General features: G+C 38.6%; 1 protein-coding gene across 5 annotated transcripts in view; it reads right to left on the bottom strand.

The window, feature by feature from the left end:
* ZYG11A (zyg-11 family member A, cell cycle regulator) overlaps positions 1–18773 on the bottom strand; it is an 81394-nt gene that overhangs the window by 8612 nt on the left and 54009 nt on the right. For 4 of the 5 annotated variants that reach the window (XR_008294881.1, XM_053214040.1, XM_053214039.1 and 1 more), the window contains 7 exons: positions 17243–17342; positions 17093–17146; positions 12190–12351; positions 12070–12114; positions 6911–7105; positions 3388–3449; positions 2898–2995 (listed from right to left, as the gene is read on the bottom strand). Coding sequence is in view for 4 of the 5 variants with exons in the window: in XM_053214040.1 (XP_053070015.1) it covers positions 2898–2995; positions 3388–3449; positions 6911–7105; positions 12070–12114; positions 12190–12351; positions 17093–17146; positions 17243–17342 (716 nt within the window). In the remaining variant the exon portion in view is untranslated. The remainder of the gene's footprint in view (positions 1–2897; positions 2996–3387; positions 3450–6910; positions 7106–12069; positions 12115–12189; positions 12352–17092; positions 17147–17242; positions 17343–18773) is intronic. The other variant, XM_053214038.1, reaches the window with a different exon arrangement.

The following is an 18773-nucleotide window of genomic DNA, read 5'->3' as shown; positions in this document are numbered from 1 at the left end:
CCTGAGGGAAGCAAATACAAAACTGCGTAGTCTAAAAAGGAGTCTCTTAATCATTCCAAAGGCCAACTAGACACAGGGAGAAATAATGATCTAATGACATGGAAATTGTTTTTTTAAGGATAAGATAGAATAAAGTGAGAGAAGGTATAAGATACTTCTGACAGACACCCCACAAGGAAAGTATAGGGGAAGAATAAGATCTTTAAACAGCTGAGAATTTTCATCAATTTTGGAAAGTGTAACTGTGACCTGAAGTCCAGAGGCTGTGTAACAAAAGGCTGATGAAACATAATGAACAAAGTCAAGACAATAAACTGCAGAAAAAATATTTGCAAGAGTTCCTTCAAATTAAAAAGATCAACAAAGAGTAGACAAAAAGTGAATAAAGAATATCAATGGACAATTCAAGGAAACGAAAATGAGTCTTCAATAAAAGATAGTTAATGTAACTTAAATGTTAAGCAAGACCATCATTTCACCTTAAATTGGCAAAGAACAAAACGTTCAATTAAACATTGTCTGTGTAAGAATGACAAGCTTTCATACATTGCTGATAGGAATGAAAACTGATAATCAACTCACCAGAAAACAGTTTAGCAATGCCTATCAATATCACCATGTTCCTAACATTTTGACTCAGCAATTCTAAATATTATACAGATTAACTGACACTTGCAAAATGATACACTTAACAAATGATATGTACTATGCGTGAACTAATACTGTGCTATGCACAAATGCTAATACTATGAGCCTAGCAATGTTTTAAATGCTTAACGAATATTAACCCACTTAATTTTTTTCAATGTTTATTTATTTATTTTGAGAGAGAGAGAGACAGACAGACAGACAGACATGAGTGGGGGAGGCACAGAGAGAGAGAGGGCAACACAGAATCCAGAGCAGGCTCCAGGCTCTGAGCTGTCAGCACAGAGCCCAATGCAGGTCTCGAACTCATGGACCACAAGATCATGACCTGAGCTGAAGTCAGATGCTCAATCAACTGAGCCACCCAGGCACCCCAACCCACTTAATTCTCACAGCTCTATGAAGTAGGTATTTTCATCCCCATTTTATAGTTAAGGAAACTGGGGCACAGTGAAGTCAAGTAACCTGCTCAAGTTCCCACTGTTAGTAACTGGCAGAAACTGGGAACAGAGCACAGGTAGTCAGTCTGGTTCTAACATCTGTCCTCTTAATTACCCACATGTGCATCTTCAATTCATAGATAGAGTTACAGATATATAGTCTTTGTATATCATTTTTCATTGTACATTAATCCATATTCATGTATATAAATATGTTAATATTCAATAAAATAGTGCTTGTAATAGAAAAGACTAGAAACAATATCCATTTAAAGAAGACTGGTTAAATAATTATATCTATATAGTGAAGAAATACTGAGCAGTCTAACTAATAGTGGTAATCTGGAGCTCTGCCAGTTGCTATTTTAACTTTAGCAAGTTACTTAAGTTCTCTGTGCCTTGTTTGCTCATCTGTAATAAATGAATAATAATAATAATGCTACCCCCTTCTCGTTGTTGTGAAGATTGAGTTAACTCATAAAGACCTTGCAATACTGCCTGGCACAGAGAAAGTACTCAACTAACTTCTAGTTGCTATAAACCAAAGTCATTTCAGAGCTATTCTGACACATCTGCCTGTAGTTGTTTATATGCCAAAACCATTCACAATACTTATTTATAATTTAAAGAGAAGTGTTAGGGCAAGCTCCTAGAAACCATTTTTCTTGGTCAGTTCTTTCTTGTTTATTCTGCCAGGTTAACTTTAGAATAATTTTCAGATCCCTCATCTCACTCGTTCATTTAAATTGCAGCATATTCATAAGCTGAAAAGATTTGACATGTGTCTCTTAAAAAGTCTTTCCATCTAGGAATATAGTATGTCTCATAATTACTTCAGGTTTCTCAATTATTTCTCAGTTTACTGCACAGAGCTCTCATTGTTTGTTAAAATTATTTTGGGAATTTTATACTTTTGTTAGTAGCTAATATTTTAATTCTAAAGCTATTTCTTGAAACTTTTCACTATAAAATTATACTCTGTATTTCTTTTATAATAAAAGCAAAAAATTTTACAATAATCCTTAGCAAAGAATGTAAGTCCCCAATTCTCCCAACAGCCAAACATGTAAAAACATTTAATCTGGCTAGGAAACAACCCCTGACTCCTGGCCCTCCAGACTCCCCCAGACCATTACAAAAAGGCAGATGTACATATTACTATAGACAGAGTATTCAAGATAAACTGTTGAGTGAAAAGAGCCAGCTATAGGGTAGCATGTACAGAATGAGCCCATTTTGTTTAAAAATGTCCTTATTTATATATAGTATATACTAACTACAGTATGTGTATAGAGAAGTATTTGGAAGGATAGTTATAATTATCAAATTATTAATAGTACCTGCCTGTGGGGAATAGGAGTGAGAGCCAACTTTCACTTTATTTTATAAATTTTTTTTTTTAACGTTTATTTATTTTTGAGACAGAGAGAAACAGAGCATGAATGGGGGAGGGGCAGAGAGAGAGCGAGACACAGAATCGGAAGCAGGCTCCAGGCTTTGAGCCATCAGCCCAGAGCCCGATGCGGAGCTCGAACTCACAGACTGCGAGATCGTGACCTGAGCCGAAGTCGGACGCTCAACCGACTGAGCCACCCAGGCGCCCCAACTTTCACTTTCTATACTGCTTGACATCCACCCCCAAATAGATTATAATTCTGTGACATTTTTTAAACTAATAAAAACATTTTCCAACTTCATTTTTTAAAAAAGTTAAATTCAATAGAGGTGAACAAATTTTCAAAATTCTATCTTGAACTTAACCTTTATACAGAAAAACAGTTGGAAAACTACTATGTTTTGAATACATACGGTTTTTACTGCAGACATGATACATTGCCCATAGTGCCCAGAGCTGAACCGCTGGTTGAGAGAAGTTGCCAAGGAGTGGGAAAAATGCTTTGAAGGATCTAAAGAGGCACAAAGAAGTTCATTTAGAATTCAGGCTATCATCTGTGATACAATAATTATTTTTAACCTCTCCACAGGATCATTTCCTCATTGAGACAGATGTATTGTTGAGCATATATCAGAAGCTAACATTTAAGAACTTACATTCTATGTTAGACACTCTTTATATTCAGTATCTCATTTCATCCTCAATCTTGCACACAATAAGCCTCATTTTACAGAGGAATAAAACTGAGTCTCAGAGATCTTCTAAAAGTGATTTTCCCAAAATCACAAAGTAACACGATTTGAACATAAGGCTATCTGACTCTATTTTATCACTGTACCATGGTCTCTACATAGTACAATGAGGACAAGCTTTAAGAAAAGTACTGCTCCATCACGAGATTACCTGTAGGTCACCAACGCTGTCATCTTACAACTTGAACTTGGCCAATTCTGGATGGTTGCATACTATACAAAAAGAGAAACCAGGATTCTAGTATTGTATTCCATCCTTTTTAAAAGGTCATAATAGGCTGTTTCATGCCATTTATAATTACATATATATGAAAAAACAAATCTTCAAAATATGTGAATGATCACCCAAATTAAGGTATACCTACCTGCCAAAATATGAAGTAGATAACCATTAAATATGTAGAATAGGAACAAAGTCATGTGGAAAACAGTGCAATAAGAGGGGGCTTCTGAGTAAAGATGCAGGACTTGGCATGCATCCATTCCTTTCCTAAATCCCATGACCAGAAATATATAAATGGTTTAAAATAAAAGAAGGCAACCAAACAAGAACAAAGCAGAAAGAAAATGGTGAGTGATTTGGTAGATCTAGCACTGGAGAAGATTAAAAAATGAACCAGTTTGAACAGAACTCCCAGACATAAAAATCTGGCACACCAAGTACTTTAGGAAGTGAGATTAGAGGTGGGGTTAAAAACAAGAGGAATGATCAAAAGTACCAAAGAATCAAGACTCCCATATCTCCTTTCCACCACTAATAAAAATTTCTGCACTGGGCAACCTTGTGAACAATTAAGGGTTGAAGTACCATGTTAAAAACAGGGATGAAGTGAAAATCTAAATGATAAATGCTGAGAGTCCCTTGCTCTCAACTCTCTTCCTCTAGTGGGATTTCAGACCATTGGAACCAAGCTTATCATTTTCAGTCAGGAGAACAGAAGATTCTTCTTGAGGAAAATTCCAACCGGTTCAGGATAGAAGATCTAATGACAATGACAGTGACTAATACAGATCACGCTAGGTGAGGCCCACAGTTGACAAGTTCCACCCATCTGCACCTAGCTTCCAAACAACTCCACTCTTAAATATGACTGGACAGCTGAAGATCTCCATATACTTTAAGAAAGTCTGTAACATAAACGATAAAAATAGGGTGAAAAAGCAACTTGCAGAAAACAGAAACCTTGAAGGAAGAGGAAAACTTAAAAAACAAAACAAAAGCAAAACCCAAACTAATCATTACTACCTTTAAAGAGATAATAGATACAACAACCATGGGAAAAGAGTAAGATATTATATGAAAAAGAAGCACTCAGAGAACAAAAGAGAATTCTTGAAAATTAAGATAGAAATATATAAATACAAATATATAACTATACATAATATATAAAAACACATTATAAGCTATAAAAATAAATAAATATACTGTGGTACCTGGGTGGCTCAGTCAGTTAAGTGTCCAGCTCTTGATTTTGGCTCAGGTCATGATCTCACAGATTGTGAGATTGAGTCCCACATTGGGCTCTGCACTGACAGTGCGGAGCCTGCTTGGGATTTCCTCTCTCTCTCTCTCTCTCTGCCCCTCCCCTCCTTGCGTGTATGCACACACTCTCTCTCTCTCTCAAAAAAAAAAAAAATTAAGGTGCACCTAGGTGGCCCAGTTGGTTAAGCCTCTGACTTCAGCTCAGGTCATGATCTCACAGCTCGTGAGTTTGAGCCCCACGCTGGGCTCTGTGCTGACAGCTCAGAGCCTGAACCTGCCTCGGATTCTGTGTCCTCCTCTCTCTCTCTCTCAAAAATAAACATTAAAAAATTTTAAAGTATATGTTAAACTATATGATGAACCATATAAATATATAAAATTACATTAAAATAGTTAATTATATAATAAAATATATAAAATATAAATGCAAAACCCAATAGGAGTGGAGATTTTTTTATTTATTTATTTTGGAGAGAGAGAGCACAAGTGAGGAAGGGGCAGAGAGAGGTGGGGAGAGAGAGAATCCCAAGCAGGCTTCACACCACCAGTGCAGAACCCAATGTGAAGCTCGAACTCACAAACCTCAAAATCATGACCTGAGCCAAAGTCAGACACTTAACTGTCTGTGCCACCCAGATGCCACAGCAGTGGAGATTTTTAAAGATTTTTTTTAAAGAGGAAAACAGGGAAATAGGTAAGGAAAAATGAGTCCAGGGAGGCCAACATCCTAAGGTGGGGGGAAAAAAGAGGAAGAGAGTAGAGAGGGAGAAAGAAATTTCTCAGAACTGAAGGAAACAAGCTTCTAGAGCAATTAGTATCCAAGATAATGATGAAAATAAACCTACATCCAGGCACACCACTGTGTGATTTTTGAGAACAAAAATCTTAAAGGTTCCGAAGGAAAATGGCTTCTCAAAAGTGATACTGAGAAAACAAAGAAGTAATGACTTAAAAATTCAGAAAGAAAAATATTCCAAAACTAAAATTCTATACCCAGCCATGTGACTAACTAAATATGAAGGTAAAATAATGCCCTTTTCAAACAAATAAGGTCTGATTGATTTATTTATTTATTTATTTATTTATTTATTTATTTATTTGAGAGAGAGAGAGAGAGAGAGAGAGAGAGAGAGAGAGAGAGAGAGTGTATGGAGGTGGGGAGGTTGGGAGGGTAGAGGGAGAGAAGCTAGAGCCTGACGTGAGGCTCGGATCTCATGACTCTGAGATCATGTAAAGTCTAAAATTTTCTATTTCATGCATTTCTTCTGAGGAAGCTACTAGATAAGATCCAACAGAATGAGGGAGTACACCAAAAAACCAGGAAGGCATGCAATCCAGGAAACAGGGAATCCAACACCAGAGAAGTAAAGAGAATCCCCAGTAAAGGAATATCCTGGAATGACAGCAGTATAGCAAATACACAAATAAGCAGACCAGATGGAAGAAAACAGAAAGTTTTGGGAAAGAAGTCTTAAGAAACTGAAGTAGATGGAATATATTTCAATATACTAAAAGGATATATATACTTGGGAGTATAGGAAAGGGTACGCATAGGGAAAATGAGAAAAAGAATCTTCTTTTTCCAGAGTGGGAAAATGAATGAACAGATTAATGTCTAAAACTGCAAAATGAAGTAGTAACAGAGGTAATTTAGATATGGAGAAAACATCAAAAGAAATAGCTTGAAAAAAAGCTGAAAGTGGAAAAGAGAACTGGTAAAGCCACATTCAACTGTTTATACGTGTAACTTTTATAAAAGAAAAATATCAGGAGGAATGTAACAAAGTATTAACAGAGGTTAGAGCTTGATTGCACGTGAGTGATTTAGAATATTTTCTTTGTACTTTTTTATTATGTTTCCCATTTTCTACAATGAATACATATTTCTAAAATTCTTGGGACGCCTGGGTAGCTCAGTTGGTTGAGTGTCCAACTTAGGCTCAGGTCGTGATCTCACAGTCTGTGGGTTCGAACCTTGTGTCAGGCTCTGCGCGCACAGCTCAGAGCCTGGAGCCTGCTTCAGATTCTGTGTCTCCCCCATCTCTCTGCCCCTCCTCTGCCCACACTCTGTCTCTCTGTCTGAAATATAAAATAATAATAATAAAGTAAAATTCTTAAAACTAGAAAAGTAAGTCTCCTGCAAGAAGAGATCACGACACAGTTTGTAAAGAAGAATGAATGGTCCTTGTACCAAATCCTGGAGAAGAGCACTCCTCTGAAGGTCATGGGACATCCAGGGCTGTGTGTCAGATGTCAGGTGGGCTATGATGCCTGCAGCAAAATAACTGACTTCCATTTCTTTGCTATGGAGCAAGCTGCTAATATGTTTCACCACATCTTCAGTCACCAGCTTGGAAGACAGTTCTCTAACTTCAGCTATGTTGTTCTACAGGTAAAAGAGAGCAGAAAATATCAGGGATAGGAAAGGGAGAGAGAATCAGTGTCTGACTCTCTTCCTTTCCTACTGCTTAGCTTAGAATACTTAGTCAGAATACTTCATCCCATCCTCCTCCCTCTCAATTTAGCCTAAAACCCGTAATCCCACCCCTTGATGATGAGGATATCAGTAATGACAAATCACTGAGTGAGCACTTACTAAGTGCCAGGCACTGTACTAGACAAACAAAAAGGTCCTTTTTTCTGCCTTATCTCATTTAATGTTTCATATAGTTTTACCAAGAAATAAGTCACTCAGCAAGATTTAACTTGTCAGTCAGAACTTGTCAGGTTTATACTGCTAATAACTGGTTGAACTAGAATAAAATCCAGGCCTGACTCAAATACTTAAGATTGCTCAGGGCCTACTATATGTTACATTAGCTTGAAATTTAACAGTAACAATGAAAGGCAGGTAGTATTTTATTTTATATATTAGGTTGCTATGCTGTTTAACAAACTGCCACAAACTTGGTGGCTTAAAACAACATACATTTTTTCTCTCTCAGTTTTTGTGGGCCAGGAGTTCATCCATGGCTTAGGTGGCTCTTCTACTCTGAGGTCTCAAAAAGCCACAATCAAAGTGCTGGCTGGGCTGCATTCTCATCTGGGGGCTCCACTGGAAGGAAACCTACTTCCAAGCTTACAAACTGTTGGCCACATTCATTAAGATTGAGGGTTTCGTTTTCTTGCTGGAGGCCACCCTTAGCGCCTAGAAGCTGCCCATAGTTACTTCCCACAGGGGCTTCTTTCTCCAACTACTTACTTCTTGGCAGCTTGCTTTTTCAAATACATGGAAGAGTCTCTCTAGCAAGTCTATTAGCAAGAGGGATTAACACCATAGTACCCCTAAATCAGAGGGGGATATGTTCTAAGACCCCCAGTGGATATGCCTGAAACCACAAACAGTATCAAATTCTATAATATACTGTTTTTTCTACACAAACATACCTATGATAAAGTTCAATGTATAAATTAGGCCCAGTAAGAGATTAACAATAATAGAATAATCATAACAATATATTGTTTACTTTTGTCTGTTTTTTTAAAGTTTATTTATTTTGAGAGAGAGAGAGCATGGGCACGGGAAGGGCAAAAAGAGAGGGAGAGAGAGAGAATCCCAAGCAGGCTTCATGCTGTCAGCGCACAGCCCAACGAAGGGCTCAAACTCATGAACCATGAGATCATGACCTAAGCTGAGATCAAGAGTTGGGCACTTAACCAACTGAGCCACTCAGGTGCCCCTCATGTAACTTTTATTACAATATACTGTTATAGGGGCACCTGAGTGGCTCAGTCAGTGTCTTGGTTTTGGCTCAGGTCATGATCTCATGGTTTGAGTTCAAGCCCAACATTGGACTTTGCACTGATGGTGCAGAGCCTGCTTGGGAGTCTGTCTCTTGCCCCTCACCTGCTTGTGCTCTCTTAAAAACAAACAAACAAACAAACAAACAAAAATTACATGAATGTGGTCTCTTTCTCAAAATATCTTTTTTTTAAAGCTTATTTATTTATTTTGAGAGAGAGAGAAAACACATGAACGGGGGGAGGGGCAGAGAGAGAATCCCAAGCAGGTTTTGCTCTGTCAGTACAGAGCCTGATGTGGGGCTCAAACTCACAAACTGTGAGATCATAACCTGAACTGAAATCAAGAGCCAGATGCTTAACCGACTGAGCCACCCAGGCACCCTCTCTCAAATATCTTATTTCACTGTACTCACTCTTCTTCTGCTTGTGAGGAGATGATAAAATGCCTATATGACAAGACAAAAAGGTGGATGACGTAAGCATGTGACATAGCATTAGGCTACTACTGACCTTTGGACCATTCCTCAGGAGGATCACCTGCTCCAGACTGTGAGTAACTGAAACTATGGATAAGGGGAAAGGGTCTACTGTCTATACACCATAACATAATCACAGAACTGATACCCTATCATCTTTGCTATATTCTATTCGTTAGAAGCAAGTCACAGTTCCTGCCCACATTTGAGAGGAGGACTTTTACAAAGACGTGAACAGCAAGAAGAAATCAGAATCACTAGGAATCACCTTAGGATCTGTCTACCACACAGATGAAAACACAAAGGTTTAGAAGTGAAACACATAGTCAAATTGAACACAGCAGTTACTGTTCCTTCTGAAGCAGTTTTCAGAAAAGTATACCCTAGAGACTAGTATGTTCAAAATAGCATCATACAGCACTATGCAGAAAACTACATTATTTTGAGATCACTTACCCCAGGTTTTTTTTTTACAAGACCAGCTATACCCTATTGATTTCAGCAGAAACTGCACTATTGTGAGATTTCCCCCCACTTTTCCCCAAAGCTATCTATACATACCCTCATCAATAGTAGGATTTCAGCATTAAGTCGATCAGATGGAAGCCCCAGACAAGGAGAGACAACATGACAGCATCCTTACTATAACTGAGGACACCTTAGATGAATCTCACAATTTCTCTTATAAGCTTGGCAGAGGCTACTTTTCTAGTACCTTTTTCATTCCAATAGTCTATGAACAAAATGTTGAGAAGAGATGGAAGCTACAGGAGAATGTGGGTCTTCTTCACTCAGAAAAAGGAAGGAAAGGAGGCATCCTCAAAAACTCTCAGCATTCTGAGAGGCTCTCAGAAAAAACTAAAAGATCTTTTAGAAAAGGTTAGCTAATAGTAGGACACTTAGCTTTATATAGCATATATGAGGCTTCAATCCACCTTTCTGGCCTTATTTATTGCTTTTCTCAACTTCTGCCAAAATTCCAGATATTCTTTATTACAGTATCCTTTAAATGATTACATTTTCTCATCTTCCCTAGCCAAAAGACCTTTGTCTCCTACTTCTTTTGTCCTCTATCTTTCTACTTTTTTGTACCTTCCAATATTAAGATTTCCAATATTAATCATTTAATCCCCTCTACTCTGTTCCAAGTCCTATATGTGCTAGGGATACTAAAGTAAAGACACAGTCCCTGCTTTCAAGGAGTGCATGCTCTAGAATCAAAAGCTTCCACTAGACTTTGTGCTTTTCTAGCACTTACCACAGTCCATCTTAAATCAGAAAATTATTCATATACCTGTCTAACACCACCTCCCCAACACTGAAGGACCATCAGCTGGATGTATTTCATGCATGGCAAACTGCAAGGACTTAACAGTATGTCTTCATTACTTTTTGTAAATGTTCACCTTTATCTTTTGGAAACAAAGAAATTTCTCAATTATGGATATCCTGATTGAGAGGTAGTATAACAATATAATCAAAGAAATTTCTAAAGAATTGATTACCTTGATAAAAAAGTATGGTAAAGTGGTTAATATCAGAGGTTCTACAGCTAGACTGCCTGAGTTTGACATTTGATTCTGCCTCCTACTACTCAGGTAACAGGATAAATAGAACATAACACAACTTTTCCTATCTCTATGTGACTTAGCCATGTGACTTCACTGCTCCTCTCATCAAGGGGTGGCCACCTCCTTTAATGTGGGCTTAACCATGGACATATAATAAATATATATTTGGTCTTTGTTGCCAGTTCTTGAAAGAGAAGTCTTCAATCCCTTGGAATTTCCCAAGTGATAAGAGTAATCAGAGCATCTTTGTTCTTTATTTGGTAGGCAACTAAATAAATAACTCCAGGATGGGGACTGGTTGCCAAAAAAAACCAAACCTTAATTAGAAGCCTCGGACTTTCAGCCCCACCCCACAACCTCTGGAGGAGGAGAGAGGAACTGAAGATTGAATTAATGATCAGTCATGCCTATGTGATGAAACCTCCATAAAAAATCCTAAACGATGGGTTTAGAGAACTTCTGAATTGGTAAACACATTAAGGTGCTGGGAAGGTGGTGTGCCCAGACAGAGTATGAAAGCTCTGCATGCATTCATCCTTCCTTGCCCTATATCTTTCTTCCATTTCACTGTTTCTGAGTTGTATCCTTTATAATAAACTGACAATATCAAGCAAAACGCCTTCTGGAGTCTGTGAGCCATTCTAGCAAATTATCAACCTGAGGAAGGGGTCATGGAAACTCCTAATTTATAGCCAGATGGTCAGAGGTATGGGTGGCCCAAGACTTAAAACTGGCAACTGAAGTGGGGCAGTCTTATGAACCTGAGCCCTTTAACTTGGATAACTTAGGATAACTTAGGTAGGTAGTGTAAGAAAGGAATTGAACTGAATTGGAGCATACTCAGTTGTTACTGAGAGTTGGAGAAGTGATTACTGGGAAACACCCAGGCCACCTAGTGTGCAGACATTAGAGAACGTGACATAAGCAGAGGTTTAAGAAGCACTTGCACAGTGGGACTTGCCTTCTAGCGCTACCCTGAAACTGAAACAAGCCCATGGTGACAGGGGTGCCTGGCTGACTCAGTCAGTAGAGCATGCAACTTTTGATTTCAGGGTCATAAGTTCAAGCCCCACATTGGGCACAGAACTCCCTGGGGGTTGGGGAGGGGGAGAGAAGAAGAGGAAGGGAAAGGGGAGGAGGAGAAGAAGTCATCGCCCACGGAGATACAAGGCCCAACTAACAACCAGTACCAACTGTCACAGTGAGAGTTAGGCCATCTTAGCACACCTCGCCTTAGTTGAGCCACCAGATGACTACAGCAACATGAATAACTCCACTGGAATTACTGAGACCAGAAGAACTGTACGGCTAAACGGAGTTCAAATTGTTGACTCACAGATTCAAAAGTAAATAAAATGGCTGTTGTTTTAAGCTGTAGTTTGTTCAGAGCAAGAGGACTGATGTGGTATTATTTTATAGGGAATCACGTGAACACTAAATGAGTTAACACACAGAAATTGCTTACAATAGTGCCTAGCATATAGTAGGTGCTACATAACTGTTAGTTTTATTATTTTTTTTTTTTAGAAATCAGAATTAACTGAAACAATTCACCTTACCCAAAGACCAAGTACTTTGCTTTGTATTGCTGACTCTGAAAAAGTCTGTCAAAAGAATATACAGGTTACTTTACCATGAAAAAAAGAACTTTACATATAAACTCAATCCTGTCTTCCCACCTCCAAGACTTGGATGAAGATTGCCAATCCTTGATTTTCTATAAAGTGACTGCAGGCAGCTGGAGACTCATCTGTAAGATTCCAAAGTGCTTTCAAAGTAAACAAGAGGGTGACATCATCTAAATTTTCAGTAGTCTTTTGTTTTACTATTGCTAGAAGTTCCTAAAAACCAAAGAGACAAAGAGTTAGATGCCCCAGTGACTAACTCAATTACAACATAAGAAAAGCAATAGTTGTTCTACCACTTAATAGCTCTGTGATCCATTTATTCTCTATATAATGAGTTATACCTAACTCCTAAGGTTTTTATGAAGATTAAAAGAAAAAACAATTCAGCTTTAATGAGCACTTAATCTAGTTCTTGGTCCTTGTTAATAAGACTCATAATCAAGTACATATTAGCTATTCCATTATTCATTTATTGAGCATGATTAGTCAACACCTCAGGTAAGAGCGACAGATTAAAAAAAAACGTTGGTTTTTCTCTCAACTAAATAAAAGAATTTTAAGTTTGGGAAAATGTTCTGAAGGAAACACATAAAAGCCTAAGAATTTACTTTAGAAAAGGCAGGAAAAGGAAACCTCCATGCAAAGGTAATATGTATACTGAAACAAATGAGACCAGAAGAGAAAGAAAGATAATGAGTTAAGCAAGGAGTGGAGACATACAGGGGGAGGGAGTATGCCAGGCAGAGAAAAAGTGTGCTGTTCTTGAGCACACTTGAGCAGATCAATATGGCTAGAGGGTAACACCAGTACTACAACCATATGTCATAATAAAGAAATCATTGGCTCACTTTAACAGAGATTCCAAAACCCCATTTCATAGCAGAATAATATTGGACACAAGTGAAGCTAGTATCCTCACTTTCCTGCAAGCATATTAGACTGTTGTGAGAGAGGGAAAAGATAGCCATTTTCACTTAACCACCTAATGAAAACACATAAAATAAAACAGCACTGAACAAAGCAGAGTATGTCTGTTTTCAGGAGGAATGAGACCACCTCAAAAATTTTACCCAATCAGGAGAGAATGTATCGAGAGAGTTTATCACAAAAATAAAGCTGTGAGAACCAAGAGGGAAGTGTAAGAGTGACACACAGCATTGGTAGCAATCATTCAGACGCCCAATGGGGTGAATGACCGCAAGGCAAGGGAGGGAGCAGGGGAAGTGAGGCTGACCCTGACAATAATAACGAATGTGGCCAGGCCCGTGGTTAGATGCTTTATATATTTTTACCTTAATGACATTCAAAATAACTGCAAAATATTACTCCTATGACAGATGCCTGTTTTTCAGATGATGCCAGTTTTCAGATGAAGAATCTGAGGCACAGAGAAGATAAATAAATTATCTAAGGTCTTACGACTAGTGGCTGAACATGGCTTGTTTTCACCTAAAGCCTGAATTTTTGGTAACATTTCCAAAATTGTTTCTCCGAGAACTACAGGGCTGCTCTTCCCTCCGTGTTACCTCAGGACCTGCTCTCTATCTCCCTCTATTCTGTACCTGTCTGTTCCTGTTCACCATTCCCAGCAACTCCATCACATCATCTTGACGAAACTGCTGCCTCAAACGCCCTACTTTATGCCCTAGAATCCTGAAAAAGGCTGCTCGAGTCTCATCTTCAATATCTGCCAGAACACTCTGAAGAGGGCATTCAACTGTATCTGGGAATTCTACTGGATTTCTCAATGAATTTGCTCCCAAGACCACTCTTCTTTCATCATTCCCTCTCCCCTCCAACTTTACTCACCATCTTTTTACACCTCTCATTCGATCACCTCATCTAGTTTTTCACGAACTACTGCTGTTCCTCCTGACAAAATCTACCAGCCTACCTACACATATATCAACGCACCCCGCTTTCCCTTCTGCTTTAGTCTAAAGCGAACATCTTTACTCCTGTTCTATACACAATTCCTGCACACACACAAAGATTTGGCACCAAATTACTTCCCTCTTTATTGCCACTGCCATCAATTTCTCCTTGTTTTTCAGAAATGTTTTCAAGGGCGTAGAATAGATCTTGGAAAAAACCAATTGCTGGCCCCATGTAGTATCTTCCTTTCTCTTTTTTTCTCATTAAAGTATATCAAAAAGTTGCTTCCGTGTTGCACCTCCCATTTGCTCATCATTGTAGTCCAAACAGGCTCTGTCCCACTACTCCACTAAAATAATGTAAACAAGATGACTAATGACTTCCATCCTGTCAAATCCAACTGGCACCTCTCTGTCCATCTCACTCAACCACTCAATAGCATCTGACATGACTGCTCAATTTTTCTGGAAATAATTCTCTTGGATTCTAAGACATCACTCTTTCTTGGTTTTCTCATTTTCCACACAACTCCACTCTCCTTCCCCGGCTTGTTCTTCTTTCTAACACACTCATTTCAGTCCTTCTTTTTACTCTATATGCACTCCACACTCTCCAGGTGATTATATCCCGTATCAGAACTGAGGACTCAAATTATTCTTACACAATACTCTGAGCTGTGCCCCATATCAAACTGCCTCTGTGACATCTCAAGCATTGCAGAAATTAACATGTCTAAAAAGTCACTCTTGATTTTTATCCCCCAAACCTACTGACTACATATCAAATACTCGTAAGATTCTACTTGTGACAGCAATGCAAAAGGTAAAAACTTTAGGAATAAATTTAAGAAATACAGAATATCAACATTAAGACAACACCCGTATACATCTGGGGGACATAGAAGACCAAATAAATGGAGTAACATCTCCTAGTCTCAGAAGGAAAAATCAGTATCAAAGCGATGTCAATTCTTCTAAGTAAATCTATAAATTTAACATAATCCCAAAGAAAACAAAGCTTTTTTAAAACAAGAAAAGCCAGTTCTGGTGTTCACATTAAAAAAAACAAAGAGGGACGCCTGGGTGATTCAGTCAGTTAAGTGTCTGACTCTTGATTTTGCCTCAGCTCATGATCTAACAGTTCATGGGACTGAGCCCCGCGACAGGCTCTGTGCTGACAGTTGAGAGCCTGGAGCCGGCTTCGAATTGTGTATCTCCCTCTTTCTCTCTACCCCTCTTCTGCGCCCTCTCTCTCTCAAAAACAACAACAATAAAAAAAAAAAAAAAAACCACAAAAATAAAACATAAGAAAAAAAAAGAAACTCAAGATCTTAACTATTAAGGAATTTATAAAACTAGTAAATAAAAAGTGTGGTATCAGCATATAAACAGACATACAAATTAACTTAACACAGCACAAAGTCCAGAAACAGATGCAAATAGAGAAGGGAATTTAATATATGATAGAGGTAGCAATGTATAACAATGGAGAAAAGATAATTTGTTCAACAAAAGGTGCAGAGGCAGACACTGAGAAGAAACACAGACCCTTACAACATACCCCCCCCCCAAAAAAAAAAAAAAAAAAAAAGGCTTTAAGTAAATCAAGAATTTACATGTTAAAAGAAAGGAAACCACCGATAAAAATCATGAGAAAATTTTAAAATATACTCTGTGGAGCACAGAAATACTTTCAAACTGTGCCATCAATGCCAGAGAAATAAAATGATAAATTTAAACCTATAAACATTTTTAAATTACTGCATGGCAAAACATGTCATAAATAAAGTACAAACAATCAAACAGCCGACTGGGGAAAATACATGCATCTCACATCAAAGTCAAAAGGCTCAATTCCTTAATATATAGCAAAGTCTTATAAATCATAAGAAAGCCAGCAACCCAAAAGGGAAAACAGGGGCTCCTGGGTGGCTCAGGTCATTGTCTCATGGTTCCTGAGTTCAAGCCCTACATCAGACTCTCCGCTGTCAGCACAGAGCCCACTTCGGACCTCGTCCCCCCTCTCTCTGCCTCTCCTCCACTCAAGTGGTTCTCTCTCTCAAAATAAATAAATTTTTTAAAAAAAGGAAACCTATCGGGGCGCCTGGGTGGCTCAGTCAGTTAAGCGTCCGACTTCAGCTCAGGTCATGATCTCGCAGTCCGTGAGTTCGAGCCCCGCATCGGGCTCTGTGCTGACCGCTCAGAGCCTGGAGCCTGTTTCAGATTCTGTGTCTCCCTCTCTCTCTGACCCTCCCCCGTTCATGCTCTGTCTCTCTCTGTCTCAAAAATAAATAAACATTAAAAAAAAAAAAAAAGGAAACCTATCAAGGCTATGAAAACAGTTCACAGGAAACGTAAATGTTTGGAGGGGGAAGGGGGATGGTATTACTTGCTCAAAACAAGTGCAAAATAAAACAATGATGTACATTTTTTAGTGAGCAGTATTAGCATAATCATAAGGTTAATACTGATTACTGAATAAAAATTAGGATATTAATTTATTGGGAAAGGAGATAACGTATAGAGATACATGTAGGAGAGGAGCACCTGGGTGGCTCAGTTGGTTAAGTGTCCACCTCTTGATTTTGACTCAGATCATGATCTCATAGTTCGTGGGATCGAGCCCTGTGTTGGATAATACATGCATCTGTCCACGCAGAGTCGGCTTGGGATTCTCTCTCTCCCTCTCTCTCTCTCTGCAGATACCTCCCTCCATCCCTCCCTCTCTAAAATAAATTACATACATACATACATACATACATACATACATACATACATACATAAATGTAAAAAAATTCTTTAAAGATACATGTGGGAGAGCTAAGTTCTTATTTACTATAGCAGCAGAATCATTAGAAAACATAGAAAATTGATAAATCAAGTTAAAAGCATTTTATTTAGAGATGTGGAGGTAAATACCAAAAGAAATAGCTCTAAGAGTAGAAAGTAGTTTCTTTTGGGGAGCAGGTCTTTAGAGAGTTTTCACTTATAAGCCTTTTAGAATGATTATACTTTTAAAATTATGTTCATAGATCTTTTTATTGGAAAAAAAAGGGTTATAAAAGCGACAATCAACTTACCTTAACTGCCATGAAGAGCTCTTCCTTAAGCTGTGCAGTTTGCTCAGATGAGAGCTGTAAGCAAACAAAAAGCCAAAAGTAAAACATTGGACATCTATCAGAGCTCCATCAAGATTCAGGAGAGAAATCTGGACTTTAGCAATCACATACCTGCAGGGCTAGAATAGAGGTGATGCTCACTGCCATTGTTTGCATCTTGGGGTTCTCATGCTTACAAAGCCATCTCATAACAAACTTGGCAGCATCAAACCTGAAAAAACAGGTTTTTTTTCTCACAATGAAGTTTTAAACAGTACATGAGGAGAGAAGAAATCACTTAACCTCCCCAACAAACCCTGTATCTTGGATTTCTAAACCCTCAGGCATGAAAGTCAAGAGCACCTGGCAAAAAGAAGAGAAGGTCAGAAGAGGAAGAGGACAGAAGGCAAATAAGAATGTAAGCAAAATGCACAGAATTCAAAGTAAGTTTAGCAGGCAGGGGCGCCTGGGTGGCTCAGTCGGTTATGCATCTGACTTTGGCTCAGGTCATGATCTCACAGCTAATGAGTTTGAGCCCTTGCTGGGCTCTGTGCTGACAGCTCAGAGCCTGCAGCCTGCTTCAGATTGTGTCTCCCTCTCTCTCTGTCCCTCCCCTGCTCATGCTCTCTCTCCTTCAAAATAAATAAACATTAAAAAAAATTTTTTTTTAAACAAAGTAAGATTAGCAGACCTAGGAAAAACTTACCATTCAGTTCCTACTTTCATGGGTCTGAAAAATGGGAAGAACCCACCCAACAAATAGTAATTTGTAATATGAATTGTAGACAGTGCTAAAATGGGATAGCAAACAAATCACATAGCTAAAGAGAATTCATACCCTTTTATAGAGGCAGATAGTAGTTAGCTCCTATTGACTACAATTGTAGGAATGAAGACTGAGATGAGAAAGATCTTCTAACTTTCAAGACAAGACAGAAATCAATTTTTTCTTTTTAATGAGGTCTTATTGTAACTTTAAAAGTCAACTCCCATTTTAAGTACACATTTCAATTAGATTTGAGAATGGCTTAGCCTAACACTCCACACCCACATACCACAGGCTTTGTTCATGCCAGCCTGTGCTGAATTTTTCTGCTGTTAGCAGCAACTATTATAAATGTTTCTGAGCTCATGAATCTGAAGACTATAAAGGCCTCAAAAGGAGTCCCTTTGGAGTCCAGGATGAGGATTTTCTCAATTATTTTCAATAAAATAGTAACAAAAAGAATGACTATACTTAGAAGAGACTTTTTTTTTTAAAGGGAAGTGCAAGCTGGAGAGAGAGGCAGAGGTACGGGAGAGAGAGGGGGAGGGGGGGGGGGAGAGAGAGGGGGGGAGAGAGAGGGGGAGAGAGAGGGGGAGAGAGAGGGGGAGAGAGAGGGGGAGAGAGAGGGGGAGAGAGAGGGGGAGGGAGGGAGAGAGAGAGAGAGAGAGAGAGAGAGAGAGAGAGAGAGAGAGAGAATCTTAAGCAGGCTCTGAGCTCAGCACAGAGCCTGATGCAGGGCTCAGACACACAATCCTGGCATCATGACCTGAGCCGAAATCAAGAGTCAGGCACTCAACTTACTGAGTCATCACCCAGGCACCCCTAAACAGGCTCTATTTCTTAAGCTAGGCACCCTGATAAGTACTTTACAAACATTATCATGTCTAATCCTCATTA

This window comes from Acinonyx jubatus, chromosome C1, assembly GCF_027475565.1.
Source record: "Acinonyx jubatus isolate Ajub_Pintada_27869175 chromosome C1, VMU_Ajub_asm_v1.0, whole genome shotgun sequence".
In the NCBI taxonomy this organism is placed as follows: Eukaryota; Metazoa; Chordata; class Mammalia; order Carnivora; family Felidae; genus Acinonyx; species Acinonyx jubatus.
Note: the sequence above shows the minus strand (reverse complement) of the source record. Positions and strands in the feature narration are given on the sequence as shown.